Source organism: Schistocerca nitens, chromosome 3 (assembly GCF_023898315.1).
Source record: "Schistocerca nitens isolate TAMUIC-IGC-003100 chromosome 3, iqSchNite1.1, whole genome shotgun sequence".
Classification (NCBI taxonomy): Eukaryota; Metazoa; Arthropoda; class Insecta; order Orthoptera; family Acrididae; genus Schistocerca; species Schistocerca nitens.
Window position 1 is genome coordinate 934,608,725 of NC_064616.1, and position 18,211 is coordinate 934,626,935.

Below are 18,211 nucleotides of genomic sequence, written 5' to 3' on the forward strand. Positions count from 1 at the left end.
AGTACTCCACTGTTCTATGAACTTGAGTTATTGCAGAATTGGGTAACATACATTCTGCCATCACCATAAAACAGGTTGAACCACTACCTATTGCCATTAGCTCAGCAGTACAGTGCTCACATACCCATTGCAGCCCGAGGCACTGGTGGTTTTTAGACAACTGAAGTTGATGAAATACCATGTGTGAAACATGCCCAGTCCACAGCAAACAGCATCCAACCACAGACTCAGGCAAAATCACAACCACTGTAGTGCTCGAACACCAAATAAGCACTTGACGATGCTGTCCCCGCTGTTATGGTGACAACGGAGCAGTTATCAAATGCTGTGGCCTAGTACCTGCTTGTCACTACATGTGATGGACGCTCTTCTATCAAATAATTTCACAAATGTATCAATGCTGTGGCAAATAGCCCTGTCCAAAATGAAATGTCACAGTATGAAATTCATCTGGCCCCCCTCCCACCCCCAACAAAAATCATTCTGCAGAATACAAAAGGACTCATATGATGAATTGCACCCTCTGACGTAGATTAATTATTGCCTCCGTGTTTCCACTTCATTTGATGCCTCTTAACTTATTTAATACTAATCTTCTCATTCACACAAGACAGGGTATTACTGGGCTTAGGTGTGAGCAGTTCCTGTGCCAATTTAATCACTGTTTTGCCAACAGACTATTGTACACATCCTCCCAGTATGTATTCAGTTGGGCCATTAAGTTTGAGAGTTCCAATTTTCACTGTCATACAGCATATTTGACAGTAATTTCATTTTGGGCATATTTTGTAACAATTATTTTAACTGTAATATATGCTAAATAATATTTGTCTTACTTTTCTAGTACAACAGTAATAGACACCATTTACCTACGGCACAGCACTCTTTGCTTCAATATAAAGCAACAAAATGGAGGTAAAAACTTACCTGAGGGCTGAGGACTGGTATTTTTTGAAATGTAACAGGTCCAGCAGTCAGGTAGGCTATAGAGTTGGCTGGTACGTGGATAGCACTACTCGATGCTGCTATTCTTACATTCTGTGTTACACCTAAAAATAAGTTATATATAAATGTGTATTCTTTTCAGCAAAGGCATCTATCATTGTCTATAAACCCAAGCTTTGCAGTAGCAGCAGTATTGCTTCATTGCTAATAAAACAAAATTCTCATTAACAGCAAAAGACAGATTAATTTCAGTTTTAAACATTTCTCTGACACTTTTAACTGCAAATTATGTCTGGTTTCTAAATATACAAAGAGTGTCATGAAAGTTTTGACAATAGTCTGAGAAAATGAAGGAAGCAATAATTACAAACAAAATACTTTCATTGGGCTTCAAAGTAATCATCGTTATCTACAACACAGTTCTGGCATCAGTTTCAAAGCTATTGGAAACTGTAAGCAAACGCTTCTTGTGGAATCACTCAAAGCACTGTGGTCACACCTTGTGGGATATCCGCATATTTATGGGAGCCGAGACCTGGTGCTACCAATAGAATCTGGAGACCAAGTAACGGTCAACAAAAAGGTGTTCATTGACTTACCTATCTTCTTTGGATGGATCACACCCTGGCTATTGAAAAACGTGATGAACATTGTCTTCATCCTGGATTTTGTCAGTCAACTTTTTCTGAGAGGCAAGGAAGGCTAACTCCATGCAACTGACTGTCCCTTGGTCTGCCGATCATATTGGTAGCACCAGATCTCATCTCCTGTTTCGCTGCGGATATCCAACAATGCATGACCAAAGAGTTAAGCGATTCTACAAAAAGCTCTTGCTGACAGTTTCAAATAGCTTTACAACTGCAGGGGTTCAACAATCTCCTGGCAAAAAAGGCCTTTTCCTCCTCATGAGCCGTAATTACATAAACATGTACATTTGAAGACAAATATTTAGGAGATTTGCATGTCCATACTAGTGCACAGGATAAATGATGATTCTAAATCAAGGTTCAAAAATGTTGAAGAATGGAAAAGGCATGTAAAATTTGGGATTCTGAACAACAAAAGAAATGGAAGAAGTGAAAAAATGTCTGCCAAAGAAGAGGGCTGTTTCCCTTTTAGAAGAAAAATACACCACTATCAGGCTTAGAAGAAATAGATTTTCCTTTTTTAGCTAAACATAATTCAAAACACAATTTCCAAAATATATAGTAAACAAAGAAATAATGATCAACAACTTTCATACTGCAAAAGGGTAACTTCTAATGCACTTTAGAGGAATTCAACTCATTTATTTACTATAGGGAAAAAATTCAAATAGCATCACAGGTTAATACCATAAACATGAACATAGTTGAAGTACACATTTTAAAATCAGAGTAGTGGTATCAAAGTAACTACAAAATTAGTTAACCATTTGCCATAAAGATTTTTGTTTTTTACACCGCAAGAAAAGTAAAATCTTATTTATAAAATGAAATTCTAACCTTTACAACAATTTATTATCTATTAATTATCTTTGAAGAAAATTTACCTTTTACAGATGATGCTTTCACTACATCAGGCAACGAAGCAACTGTCATAATAGGTTTCGGCTGTTCAGCACTGGTTGTTTGTGAGCTGAATACAGAATTTGAGTTTACAACTTCCGGTTGACTGCAGTTTGCAGTAATTCCACTAGGAAGTGAAACCTTTATGAGAGGAGTAGTTAAAGCAAATGTTGGAGTACCAGCAGGTTTTTTTCCCAACAAACTGGTCATAACTTCAACGGCATTTACAGTTGTATTTTTTCTTTTCCTCTTAGCTTCAGCACTAGATTTATATGTCTCTGTAGGCCTCTTCAGACTTGCACTAAGAATATTTGGCATATGAAACTGACCAGTCTTCACAAGTGATGGTTTTGAGTTACCCACAGTCTTTGCACTAGTCGTAACACATTTGGCAAAAATGTTTTTAAAGCTATTAGCACTATTCTGAGTACCAGAATTCTGGTTCTTACGTGTTATATTGGGAAGAATTGGCACGTGATTCATTGCTGAGTTTAATAGAAGTGTGTTTGCACCTAACAAACTAGGTTTGGTGCTAATGTTTGTGAGGACAGATTTCATCGTAGATGCTGCATGATTTGTAGCATTGTTCAGCTGAATGCTGTATATCTCACTGGTCATTGGTACTCTGACAACTCCTTCTGTTAATGCAGTCTGCAGGCCATTTCTTGATTGATCTGGACGTCGGCTTGAAAACTTCACAACACCCTGCTTTCGACAGGTGAGCGAAACCACCTGAAAATCAAGAAAGCACAAACGTGTATTCACTCTCAGTGTTTTTAATATTCATACATAAAACACATGCTCAATGGGAGAAATAAAGACAGATTTAAAGGTATCGCTGCCGCTAGAGTGACTGAAGTATCATTTTATAAAAATTGGTGAAGCAGCCCATTACCTAATCCTTGCACAAAACAAAATAAAAAATAAAAATAAACACCCCTCCTCCTCCTCCCCCCCCCCACAAAACTTGCATCAGAGAGAGAGAGAGAGAGAGAGAGAGAGAGAGAGAGAGAGAGAGAGGCACTGGATACAAACTGCAACAAATGACCTTCAAACTTGATGCCACCTGCGTAGTAGAAGAATGAGTGGTAGTTATGAAGAAATAAATGCTATACTATGGAAGTGAGTGAGAGAAGGGATAGGACGACACAAGGTAAAGTCAAAATAAAAGAAATTGAAGAGGGCGAGTAATAATATTGACAAATAAGGCATCCAGATAGGATAAAAACAGATTAAGAGGGATAGGAGGAATAAGGTGTAGGGGTGGTAGAGGGGAGGGTGTACCAAGAGAAAAAGGTGTGTGCAATTTACACAAAAGGTTCTCTCGAGCAAACAAATGCTACAGTGGGTACTAGAAGGTTATGTAGGGGGAGCCCCAACCAACACAATCTGATCTTTTCTCCCTGTTCAAAGGAAGAGCAACTGCATGGTGATAACAATGAGGAAAATTTCTTCTCCAGTTGCAACAGAGATTTATTTAGCATCACACATTTTGGCTCTTGTTATTACGTGACAACTGAAAGCAGCAAATCTGTGATGACTGAACAACAACAACAACAACAACAACGACATAGCACATCCTCAAATACTGGATTTATGGCAGGAAACCCGGTATAGGCCTAATGATCGCAATATTTGTCATTCACTAATAGTCTTGGCCAGGTACAAAATAGGCATTCTGCTGGTGCAACTGAGGCTGTGTTTTTTACTGAAGTCACAATTTGCTTGTGGTCATATTTGGACTCATCTTAACATGCTCTGAAACCAAAGGGTCAAACTGCTTCTTTATTCCAGTGTACCTGTAGGTTAATCAAGGTCAAAATACATCACATATAAATACATGAAATATGTATGGGTTATGGAAAGGATGTTCTAGCGAAGACAGAAAGCAAGATGTAGCTGAAACCAGTTACAAAGTGTGTGTGTGTGTACTTATTGTAAGGTATCGTTTCTAAGGATCACCTGCAATGACAATACAGTATAACCTCACTTTTACATTCCCACAATTAACATTTTCCCACTGTTTACAACATTTTTTATCAGTCCCGTCAAACTTCCTATGCCCACAATGTTAATTTGCACCCGATTTTGCGTCAAAATATTTCTAATTTTCCCATGATTTACACATTATGAAAAAAAGTTTGTGGAGAAAAATATGACGTTGGCATGTGTTGGCCATCCAGTAGTGTTTACAAATATTACGTTGTTAAGTTTCTTGACAATGGAGCGCTCTACTCAGCGGATTTGAAAAGGGAAACGTGTAACAGTTGGAACAATTCGTGCCCTATTTCCCGCAGCTGCCAAGCTCTACTTGGCATGATGGCTGATGGGAGCAACTAGATTTGTTCGAATGATGATATGAGCAACGACAACCATTTCTAAATTGTCTCCACTGGGCAAACACAATTTCATGATTGTTGTGATTGTCGTGACACCTTTGTCGAACCATATTTAGCACATTTCAGCGTATGGCCACTTGGAGCGCTAGCTGACACCGTCATTCACTTTGCATTGCTCAAATGTTTTTAGTTTAAACACAGCACTGGTTACGTATTTTATTCATACTGAGCAACGCGTATCTTGAGAATTTATTCTCGTTGTCACAAGCAGTATTTGCGTATGTATTTTTTGTGATGTTATACAAACAAACAATGTTAGTGCTAAGAAACTTCCTGGCAGATTAAAACTGTGTGCCGGACCGAGACTCGAACTCGGGACCTTTGCCTTTCGCGGACAAGTGCTCTACCAACTGAGCTACCCAAGCATGACTCACGCCCCGTCCTCACAGCTTTATTTCTGCCAGTATCTCGTCTCCTACCTTCCAAACTTCACAGAAGCTCTCCTGCGAACCCTGCAGCACTAGCACTCCTGAAAGAAAGGATATTGCGGCGACATGGCTTAGCCACAGCCTGGGGGATGTTTCCAGAATGAGATTTTCACTCTGCAGCGGAGTGTGCACTGGCAGAAGTAAAACTGTGAGGATGGGGCGTGAGTCGTACTTGGGTAGCTCAGTTGGTACAGCACTTGCCTGCGAAAGGCAAAGGTCCCGAGCTCGAGTCTCGGTCCGGCACACAGGTTTAATCTGCCAGGAAGTTTCATTTCAGTGCACACTCCGCTGCAGAGTGAAAATCTCATTCTGGAATGTTAGTGATAGTTTGAGTGAGTGTGTGTGTGTGTGTGTGTGTGTGTGTGTGTGTGTGTGTGTGTGTGTGTGTGTGCGCGCGCGCGCGGTTTTCTACGTAACTGTTGAGGCAGAGTACCTGATAACCTCAAAAAGATAACTACAGTGCCAGAGATGCAAAATAACACATATTCAAACTCCCACACACTTGACAACGAGAAAAAATTCTCGGAACACATCATGCTAAGCATAAAAAAATAAGTAAGTAGAGCAGTTTTTCATTATTTACATAATGAATGACAGCAGGCTTCAGACAGTTATCAGCTCCAGTTACATCAGCAATTTTTATTAGATAACTAGCTATACACGGTGAACTTTGTTCTGCCTCTGAAAATCTTTATATGTTACAGCTGACCCAGAAAACGTAGTTTTGTCATATAAATTATCTCTAGTCTATAAGAATAATGTATACATGTAACACAATAGCCGTTGTTGGCAGGAGTTCGTGACACAAATAATAATAATGGCTGAAAACTGTGTAGGGAGTGAGAAAAGGCTTAGAGGGAAGTCCAGCAATATCAGACACTATTAGTTATAGTGTTTCTGTGGTAGATCGCGCGGATTTAACGATTGCAGCCGACACACAGTTTGTCCGCGAGCATACAAACATTGTGGCAATTTCGTGTCGAAACGTGTTCACCAGCATTATGGATAAGGCCAAGCGCACACGCATCGACTTTTATCGTACTTAAAAATATTGTATGATTAAATTCTTTTAGAGGAACAAAGGAGAGCATAGGAACTTCTTTGTTCCACTAAAACAATTTGATCGTACGATCAATACTTGTGCGCTAGGCCTAAATGTCGGTTTGGTGAATGACGCGTGCTACCTAGTTAAACTTCTTGGTCTAGTTAAATCGATTCAAAGAGGGATATTTGAGCTGTTGCTTTTGATACGTTTTCTTCAATTACCTATCTAATGAATAGTGAAAGACTATCACTGACAGACACTTGGCGGGATAACTAATGAAGTGACAACTTATCAGTTATCGACCGGGGTTGAAAATTATCGAATTACTAAAATCGCTATTAAAAAATAGGGGTTGGTGGTAGAAGGGTGAAAATTTAGGGTTGTGTGTATTTTTTAATGCCACATCATAAAAAATAAAAAGTTCTGTCCAAAAAATAAGAAAAAAATTTTGGGGGTGGACCACCCTTATAACTTAGGGGTATGAAAAATAGATTACGACCGATTCTCTGACATACCAAATAAACACGTAAAATTTCATCAGAATTGACAGAGCCATTTCGGAGGAGTAGGGCAACTAACACTGTGACATGAGAATTATATACACTCCTGGAAATTGAAATAAGAACACCGTGAATTCATTGTCCCAGGAAGGGGAAACTTTATTGACACATTCCTGGGGTCAGATACATCACATGATCACACTGACAGAACCACAGGCACATAGACACAGGCAACAGAGCATGCACAATGTCGGCACCAGTACAGTGTATATCCACCTTTCGCAGCAATGCAGGCTGCTATTCTCCCATGGAGACGATCGTAGAGATGCTGGATGTAGTCCTGTGGAACGGCTTGCCATGCCATTTCCACCTGGCGCCTCAGTTGGACCAGCGTTCGTGCTGGACGTGCAGACCGCGTGAGACGACGCTTCATCCAGTCCCAAACATGCTCAACGGGGGACAGATCCAGAGATCTTGCTGGCCAGGGTAGTTGACTTACACCTTCTAGAGCACGTTGGGTGGCACGGGATACATGCGGACGTGCATTGTCCTGTTGGAACAGCACGTTCCCTTGCCGGTCTAGGAATGGTAGAACGATGGGTTCGATGACGGTTTGGATGTACCGTGCACTATTCAGTGTCCCCTCGACGATCACCAGTGGTGTACGGCCAGTGTAGGAGATCGCTCCCCACACCATGATGCCGGGTGTTGGCCCTGTGTGCCTCGGTCGTATGCAGTCCTGATTGTGGCGCTCACCTGCACGGCGCCAAACACGCATACGACCATCATTGGCACCAAGGCAGAAGCGACTCTCATCGCTGAAGACGACACGTCTCCATTCGTCCCTCCATTCACGCCTGTCGCGACACCACTGGAGGCGGGCTGCACGATGTTGGGGCGTGAGCGGAAGACGGCCTAACGGTGTGTGGGACCGTAGCCCAGCTTCATGGAGACGGTTGCGAATGGTCCTCGCCGATACCCCAGGAGCAACAGTGTCCCTAATTTGCTGGGAAGTGGCGGTGCGGTCCCCTACGGCACTGCGTAGGATGCTACGGTCTTGGCGTGCATCCGTGCGTCGCTGCGGTCCGGTCCCAGGTCGACGGGCACGTGCACCTTCCGCCGACCACTGGCGACAACATCGATGTACTGTGGAGGCCTCACGCCCCACGTGTTGAGCAATTCGGCGCTGCGTCCACCAGGCCTCCCGCATGCCCACTATACGCCCTCGCTCAAAGTCCGTCAACTGCACATACGGTTCACGTCCACGCTGTCGCGGCATGCTACCAGTGTTAAAGACTGCGATGGAGCTCCATATGCCACGGCAAACTGGCTGACACTGACGGCGGCGGTGCACAAATGCTGCGCAGCTAGCACCATTCGACGGCCAACACCGCGGTTCCTGGTGTGTCCGCTGTGCCGTGCGTGTGATCATTGCTTGTACAGCCCTCTCGCAGTGTCCGGAGCCAGTATGGTGGGTCTGACACACCGGTGTCAATGTGTTCTTTTTTCCATTTCCAGGAGTGTATATAAGGAAGGATAAACCTTCATTAGATTAATAAACAAGTCCCTGACACGTCTTTGATGCCTGTTATGTACATGTATCATAAATAAAGTGCAAGGCGGTATCCTACACGTAACTTTTACAGCTTAAAACATTACTTCCCACATCTTACATTTTCCCGTGTTTTACACAATTTTTTCGAAGTCCCTTGAAAAGTGTACAAGAGGGGTTTCACTGTATTTGTAATTATTTTCAAAAGTAAAATAAACTGGACTTTAGTGATAAACTTTTTGAGAACCCTTGGCACCGTGCAGGCTACTCAGCCAAGATATCAAAGGGGTTTTACAGCTCGTTCTCAAAGGACGGTACTGTATATTGTCATGGGCGCAAACTGAGCCCCCAAATTTTTCTGATGAAATATTTCATGTACAACAGCACCAATCTTCCTTCAAGCAAATAAATATGTCAAACAAACTGCGGATTGCGAGAGTAGGTCTTTGCCATCATAATGTATTCCTAGTGCACTGATTTCTACACCTGTCATCTGGATATGAGAGACATTATGTTCCAGCATAGTCAATGTTTTCTGTGGAGAATATTTAAGCGAAAGCCTTTTCAGTACTTTGTCCCAGTGGATGGATGTTAGAAGTGTGTTGTAGAAAATCATGACTACTATGAGTGCCAGTAAAGGTATTTTGTTTGTTACTCTTTGTTTCATTTATTTTCTGAGACCATTCATTAAAATTTTCAGCCACCTCTTGTACATTTAAGCTAAACAAGCCATCTTATGGCATTCAGTAGGAGGTGCTTCAAGTAAAACCATTAAGCTTCAGTTCTCAAATCGTGTGCAGGAAATGTTATTAAACCTCTGTATGATCTGTAATTTCTGCAAGTTTTCCATTATAGACATTTCACAAACTGTACATGGGAGGAAATAGTATATTTCTTGGCCTTTCATGGAACATGCCTCTCTACTAGCATCAGTATGCCACCAATTTGAAAATAAATTATTACATGTCAGTGGCCCCCTTCACTACACACAAATATCCATATACTTTTTAGACCTAAAAATAGGCAACAAAAACAGTCACCACCAATTTGATATATGTAGAAAAACTACTACCCCTGAAATCATAAACAAAAATTCTAGTCGCGCAAATTTGCATATTTCAAATCAATGATTAAAGTGATTCTGAAGCTACCTCTCGATAATAATGTGATAAAAATGAAATAAAAACATTACAATACACGGCACAATAAAATTACTTCAACACCAAAATAGTACTCAGATTATATGAACAGCATACGAAACCAAAGACAGATAATACACACAAAGAAATAAAATTAAAAGGGGGAGAAAAATAAATCGCAGATAAACCTACTGATCTATGTCACAGCACCACACATGGGGCAAATATCAAATAAAATTAACAACTTGTTAAAGAAAACAAAAATGAAATTAACTTTTTGTTCAAACAACAACTTGAAGGCCAAAATCTGACACCAAAAAATAATATCTCCACTTATTTAAATCCAGGTGTCTGCAAACTTTGCAACACTGCAATAATTTTTATACTGGGCAAACAGGTACAAGTTTCAGAATTAGATTTTAAGAACATACATGAAACTGTGACAGCAACCAACCCACATTTTCCTTACATTTAAAGGAACAAAAACTGACAGAAGATACTGAAAATTTCAAAAAAGTTCTATACAAATAACCTAAGAGACATACAATGAACATTTTGGAGGAAATGTGAATTTACATTCATACAGAAAAATTCCCAGAGGACATGCTTAATGAACATACAGTTTTTAAACATAAAAAAATACCTGGAAAATTTTATTGACATTAGAAAGGAGAAGGGATGAATCATCACAAGAAACAATAGAATATTATTTACCTAAATTCAAAAAATATCTATCTCTGAAAATTAAATGTACTCACTGACTTTCCAAGAAACAATTTCAAACAGCCACAGCTGTCAAAAATAATTTTATCGAGTTCACACAAATGAAAGTAGAGAGAAATTATGTGAACATAATATAAATGGAAGACAACTGATACTTATCGAAGAAGCAATATGGACCATGTCATACCAGCTATGACCCAAACAGTGTACCATACATAGACTAACTAACTAACGCAGATGTAAGGAACAATATTATACCATCTGCACAGGTATGTCTGATAATGACAAAATGCCAAAACTAGTTTGTCTTATGATTTTGTAATTACTATGAGTAAATAAATCAGCTGTGCAGCAGAAACCTCTACCAAAAATAAAATGTCATTCTTCGACCTCACACATGCTGTGGGACCACTAGAAAAGAAGTTGTTGAATTTAAAAGTGCTTTATTTCATCAGGACAGTGAACCAAGTTAAAATTGTAATTGCTCATAATGGAACAAATCTGTAATGAGTGTCCATGTCAAAAAATGCTGTCCCTGAAATAATGTGTGTGCAATTTTACATTTGCCCAGTGTGTGAGGATTCTGGACCAGTCTCAGGTATTCAGAATGGTGGTGGCTCACAGATGGTGTGATATTTCAGCAAACTGCCTTGTTGCCATCCACCGCCATTCCTGATGTGTGACTGACTTCCACTGGCACTATGTCCCCTGGCCACCAGTCACCAGATCTCAATATTGTTGAGTTTTTGTGGTCTCTTTTGGAGCGAAGGGTGTCCAATTACTATCCACCTCCATCAACCTTACCTGAACTTGCACGTAATTTGCAGGAAGAATTGTAGCAGATTCCCTTGCAAGCCATACAGGACCTGTGTCAGGGCATCCAGCAATGAGTCATTTTGAACTTTGAGGTACCTTCCACAGTTTTCATGGCAAATATTTTTCAAGGTTACTTTTTTTTACAAAATTTGACAGCAGAACATTTTTTCAAAAGTATATATATTGATAATAATTAGAATATCCATGATTAACAACATTTTTCATTAATAGTATAAATCAGAGATATGAATTAAAAGATTTATAAAATATTATATACTAAATTTTGATTTACAGACAGCAGAAAATATCAAATAGAAAATTACACATTCTGAACTGAAGGGAACAAACATTAGAAATTTTTCCATAATATAAATGAATACACCATTTCTTTAAATTTTCTATCTCAGTTGAAACCTTTGAGGCTTCGCTCAACATATTTGCTCTTTTCCCTTCTAATTCTTAGATTTCAGCTTGACTTTGTTTGTTTAATAATCATTCCTCCTCCTATCTTTCACCTTCCTTCTCCTTAGTTTTAATATCATGTTTGTATGAAGAATGTGCAAAGCAAAAAGAGTGTATAAGACTTGTCAATGTTTAAAGTGTCAACCCCATTAGCATCCTGGACTGTGCCACATATGTATCTTTGAGCAATAAGGCTCTTTTCTGTCCAATTTGAAATTATAATTTTAGCATTTACAGAAAGGCCTCGGCAACAGAAGCATTTCAATGTGAGATTATTAAAACAATTTGCACAAAATCTCAACACTCTGGGCATGGCTTTGAAAGTAACTTGATTACATAAATCTAGAAATTATCAAGATAATTTTTGCTTCTCTTGTAAGATTTTATCTTCAATTCTTTTTCTCTCCAAATCTCCATCAATTCAAGTTTGCCACTGTCTGCCTTTGAACTCGACATTCTTTCGTTCAGTAACAAAATTTCAAGTCATGCTGTCAGTCTTCTTTGAGCTACTTCCTGGTTTAATGTAATTTCTGGATTGCAGCAGGAAATCCCACACATTAAGTTGTATTTCAGGGGTAGTAATCTTTCTCACAATTTCTCTAGTAACAATGATGTAATCCAATTCTTCACATCCTTTCTCGCTGCATCAAAATATTCATAAGACTACGTACTTCGTCATGTAGATGTGGAGCCATTGGAACACTGCTCTGACAATCAAGTAAAAATTGTGCCAAGCAATGTGCTGTTGAACCGAACAATGTCAGTTTTGGAGCTAGCAATTTATTATTGACAGCATCAGAAACAATTCTGAAACTCTATGATGGAGGAATAGTTTTTAATTTCTATCTCTCAGTAAAATAAGTTCAAATATATTCAATAATTTCTACAGCTTTTTCAGCTGCATTGGCATTTTAGATCCCTCTTGTTCCACAAAATTATGTAGGAAAGGATGAAGATCTGGTTATCTCCATGCAGGCAAATCATGAAATAACTAATAAAGTGCTCTAAAAAGGACGATGTCCCTATTAAGTTTATGGTGTGCTTGTTTTGAAAGTGTCATACAATACGTGCACACTGTAGGTACTAATTTGAAGCAGTTTTAGACCATCAAAGGATTCTTTTAGTTCCTTGTTAAGGTCAAAAGTTTTCAATTCATTTTGGCCCATCCATTGATAACTACATACTTCCCCCTCCTCCCCAGACTCAATGATCCTTTTAGACATTCTAGCAAATCATTTGCCCTTATACATTTCTGAAAAATGGATTCAAGATAACATGTTGTCATTAATCATTTATAACAGACCCAAAATCATACACATAAATCCAACTGGCTCTATCTTGAAACAGTATTCATGATTTTATCCAATCCAAGTACGATCATTTCACAACTGTCAACGAGATCAGGAATTCTATGTCACACATACAGTGTCAATCCTTATACAATGCTGTACAAAATGTTTGATTTTTGGCAACTGCATTTTCTTTGCAATCTGATTACCTACACACAACAAAGAGAATAACGCTACACACTCCACTGAGCTCTGAATTGATAAATGACTCCTGATGGCATGAAAACATCACAAAATTTCAGCTCATGTAATGTCATCTGGCAGTAAATACGACTGCACTGCAGAATGTTTCATCGGATTGTTCTGTGACTTTGAATATATTGATTTGTTACAATTCAATAAATTTTACCTCACACTGAAAATTGTTTATAATACAATTTCCTCAAAATTGGGATGAAATTTCCACTCCCCTCCTTAAAAACCTTTGTGCAAAAGGATAGTTTCTTCCCATCCCTACTTTCATCCAAGTTTGGATCTAACATTTGCCATTGCATATTTTGAAAAAGAAACTGAGGTTTTAGGTACCTACTACTTGCATGATATACAAACTTGTTTTTGACTCTTACAGCTAACCTCACACTTCCTGAAAGCCACAATTATCTATATTACTAAACACCCAACGGTCAAAGCCAGTTCCAGTTGCACATTGCCAAACAGCTTCCATGGGCAGCAAAATGTTTATTTTCAGTACTTCACAAAATTATTGACCGAATTTAAAAATTTAAAATGGTGTTGTAATCTACTCATTATGACGTAGAATTTTACATTAAAGGTGTAACACAATAAGTCTTGAAGATAGAAAATGTGCACATGTTGAGGCAGCATAATTCATGGTGTGCAAACTACCAAGACTATATTCATCCCAGACTATATTCATCCAATATTTGAGAATGAGAGCACTTAGCAGCTTCCAATAAAATATTATTTCAAACCTTTTCTAATTTTTTTTCCTCATTTATAGCACCACAAACTAATGAAAGAAAACCCATTTATTGCTTGCTAAATGTTCACTGTTTATACAGTAAAACTTCAGTATCATTCACAATGTTTACTGTATTTTACTGACTATAAGATGCTATGGACTATTAATTTTTAAACAATCTTTTTAAAAAATAACATTTTTACCATTTTTATTATTAGACTGCAAAGCCAGACTAAAAATACACTTGGTTTATAAATACCGAACTGACCTTTAAAATCCCTGAAAATCATCATCTGAACTTTCTTCTTCATCAGCGTTATCCTCTTCATACATAAGATGGTCTTCACTGCCATCGAGAGAGTTACTTATGCCGCACTTCTTGAAACGTTTAACAAAAATGTCTCTCTCACTCTAGACCACATCTGTTTATCCACTGACACATTTGATTGTAGGTCATAAAAAGCTCCCTTCGGCGTGAATTCATGTTGGGTTTCATCCATCATCCATTTGCTCCATTTTTCTCTCATACACACTATAAATGGTTTATTTATCAAGACATCATGATGTTGCAATTGTTAAGTAAGCCCTCCCAGAATAAAAGCAAGCTCTATATTTCTCTGTCTCAATTTTTCTTTCTTCATTTCTGCCACAATATCTGGATTGTTGTACAACTCTGATCTCCTTATTATTTCTGATTCTCCAAAAACCCCTATCATTCACTGGCCCGTAGATTTTCCTAAGTACCTTCCTTTCCCATCTCAGCAACAACTCATCATTTTGTGTCACAGTCCAGGTCTCCGAACCATACATCAACACAGGTCTAACTACTGTACGATATACAATCAGCTTCAGATTCCTACTAAGGCTCCTTTCTTTTAACACTTTGACCCAAGATATTTAAAGCTCTCACAGCATTCATATTCTTTTCCGTTCAAAGTCATGCTTCTTTCTCCTTCACTATATCTTTTCCTAGATGTTAACATATACTTGGTCTTTGGCCGATTAGTGGTCAGCCCCATCTCCGCACCATATCTTTCTACTTTTTCAAGCTTTTCTTCCAGGTCCTCTTTCCTCCTGGATAACAAATCAATATCATCTGCATATGCAAGCTCCTGAGTCACTCTATTAAACAGTGTTCCCCAGGGTTGTTGCTTTGTGTCTTTCACATTACTCTCTCAAAGGCGACATTAAACACAATAGTGGAGAGCACATCACCCTGCTGCAGTCCTTGGTTAACTTCAAATGCCTTTGATAAAGTACCCTCGATCTTTACTTTGCATACTATTCTTCTCGAAGTCATTTGAACCAAACTTATCACTCTGTTAGGGACTCCTGCCTCTTGCATTGCATTCTAAAGTTGATCCCTTTTGATACTGTCGTAAGCTTGTTTGAAGTCAATGAACAGCTGGTAGACATCGATGTTGTACTCATAACATTTTTCAAGGATGTATCCGATCGTGAAAATCTTGTCTGTAGTTGATATATTAGCTATGAAACCACACTGACAGTCTCCTAGATACTCTCCTACGTATGTTCTTAACCACCCAGCCATGATTTTTCCTAATACTTTATATACTATAAGGAGTAGTGCAATTCCTCTATAATTCCCACAGTCAGCTTTGTCATGTTTCTTTTGTATAGGGCAAAGTATTGCTGTACTCCACTATTTCGGCATATTTTCTTTCTGCCATATTTCCACTATAATCTCATGCAAAACCCTTACTAGTTTTTCTCCACCATATTTTATCATTTCTGCTGTAATATTGTCTTCTCCTGGAGCTTTATTGTTTTTTAGAGTCTCGATACTAACTTTAACTTCTTACAGTGTGGGTTCTGCTACTGATCCCCGGTGCTCTTCATCTCTGTTAACTTCCTGCTCCACCTATTCTGCCGTACCGGCATCAACTCCACCTTCATTTTCTGATTCTGTATTCAGTAGTTCACTAAAATACTCCACCCATCTGTCTAAAATCTGCTCGTTTCCTCCAATAAGATTTCTCTCCTTATCTTTACAGAAAACTGCTCTGGGTTGGAAGCCTTTCCTTATATCTGTAACCCTCATACAGAATTTCCTTGTTTCTTGAGCAGTATTTCTCTCTTCTAACTCATCACTCCACTATTTTTCAAATTCTCTCTTTTTTCCTCCTACACTTCTTAACTTCTCCCCTTCTCTTCTCCTAGTACTCTTCTACAGTACCTCCAGTTCTCCTCTGCAGCATTCTTTTTCCTACCTCATTTCTTTCTTCCATCTTCCTCCTACAGTCTTCTTCAAACCAGCTCTGGGTTCTTGATTGCTTCTTTCTGCCCAGTACATATAAGCCATCTCGTGTATTATTCCTTTAACCATTTCCCATCTTTCTTCAATATCCTCTCCTGCCCACTCTTCGGCTTCATTAAGTCTATAGAAATAAAGAGTAATAGACTATGTTGGTTGGGACATGTAGAAAGAATGGAGGGGAACAGCAAAGTCAAGAAAATGTTCAAAGGAAAACCCGGTGGACATCATATAAGGGGCAGACCAAGGACCAGATGGCTAGACAACGTGGAAGAGGACTTGAGAAGGATGGGAGTGAGAAGGTGGAGAGCCAAGGTAGCCAGCAGAGAAGAGTGGGCGGAGGTTGTCCGGAAGGCCAAGACCCTACAAGGGCTGTAGCATCAACGAGTAGTAGTAGTAAATTCTCTTCCGCAAAACTTTTCGAATGACTACTAAACCGATATAGCACAAGAAGAGAACTCTTCTTTAATAAAGCACCTTTCCTTCTCTTCCACACTCTGTTAATCCATAATTTTATTCCAGCCTCGTCCTCCCAACCCTTGTCATGTATGTGAAAACCACCACCTGGTGGTATTTCTGAAGATTTTGGCATTGTCTCGCACTTGAAAATGCAAGTTTAGTACCATCAGCACCAAATGAAAGGACAACAGTGTAGCACTTTTCTTTTTTCTTCTTTTTTTTTCCTTCACGTCCACTTCTTTTTATAGTCTCAGTTTTAGCATCTCTCATGGCAAAAGTTCTTACTCGGCGTATCAAATGTCGGAGGAGTTTCGTCCACATTCGCTATTTGGCTTAGTTTCTTTCAAAGTTAAATAATAAAGCGATAGAAGGATAATATTCTCTCTACATACTCTTGTGGAATTTCCTGAGATATTTTGGTTTTGGTTTGCATGCTAAGTCCGTGAACCTTCATAAACCTATAGCACCAACCAACTCCACCGTTAAAGTCTTAAGTTCCACTGTAGCACTAGCATACAAGCGTGTATTTGAATCATTATTGTATTAATTCCAGTGCCATCTTGACAGTGTTCTTGAATCCATTTCAACACGTCATCGTTTTGGCCATTTTGCATTCAATCCCCTATTCACACGTTCAATCTTCCTCACTTTTTTCAGTTCTTCTTTACAAGCCTGCCAATCGCAAATGGTTTTTTTCTGTTGGTGGAGGGTCAAAATGCCACCTAGTGGCTCTGTTACCACATTCTTCTGCATATGCTATTACTTTCAATCTATATCCCGCATCAAATGAATACCTTTTATTTTTTTCCATTACAAAACCAGCTACTATCTAAAATATTGTACTATTACTAGTACTACAAATGGCTTTCAGTTCAAGTTCACTGACACCATAGACTGCAGTGACACAGTGTTCTGGGTTTGTTATGGCAGGGTAGGAGGTAGATAGTGTTAGCAAGCTTGTGAATCCCTGCAACTCATGTTCATCACCTCAGTGCACTGCTGCAATTTTTTCAATGTTGCCAGATATATATATGTTTCACGAGGCATCGAATATATGGTAACTTTTAAGACTAGCAGCAATTTTAAATTGAACACTGGGCATTTTTATATTTATTTCGTGTGTAAGACGCTCCTGAATTTTTTGAATAAAAAAAAGCATGTCTTATAGCTGTTTTGTACGTAGGAGTTCAATTCTATAAAGAATCACTGGTGTGGTGGAGGGAGGGGGTGGGGGGGGGGGGGGTGGGGGTGTTATGGCTAAACCGCTGAAGGCTATTGTCCATCTACAGGAGAATGGCTAAACAAGATGATTACATGTTAATTATGATAAAATAATACCATTTTTAAACTGTGTATTTTCACAGATTTTATATTTAATAATAATTACTGTATTGGGGGCCTACTCATACCCTGCCAGCAACCCACATTACAGCAATGTCATGCAGGCAGCCAGCTTTTTAGCACATGATACTGAAGGGCTCCCATGATGCACACAACTATGAGACAGTGAGCAAACTGCCAGTAGACGTCGCTCATCCCACAAACCTTTTCCTACACTGGCCACACGACAGAAAGCAAGACCAATTGCATCCTGGCACCAAGGGATGTAGTTAGGCCAATGCATGGACCCTATGGGCCCTGAGTGGTGAG

At 39.1% G+C, this 18,211-nt stretch overlaps 1 protein-coding gene across 5 annotated transcripts in view; it reads right to left on the bottom strand.

Annotated features, from left to right (window-relative positions):
- LOC126249005 (mucin-5AC-like) overlaps nucleotides 1-18,211 on the bottom strand; it is a 206,507-nt gene that overhangs the window by 104,303 nt on the left and 83,993 nt on the right. For all 5 annotated transcript variants that reach the window (XR_007545584.1, XM_049950592.1, XM_049950593.1 and 2 more), the window contains exons 6-7: nucleotides 2,477-3,224; nucleotides 928-1,049 (exon numbers count right to left, since the gene is read on the bottom strand). Coding sequence is in view for 4 of the 5 variants with exons in the window: in XM_049950592.1 (XP_049806549.1) it covers nucleotides 928-1,049; nucleotides 2,477-3,224 (870 nt within the window). In the remaining variant the exon portion in view is untranslated. The remainder of the gene's footprint in view (nucleotides 1-927; nucleotides 1,050-2,476; nucleotides 3,225-18,211) is intronic.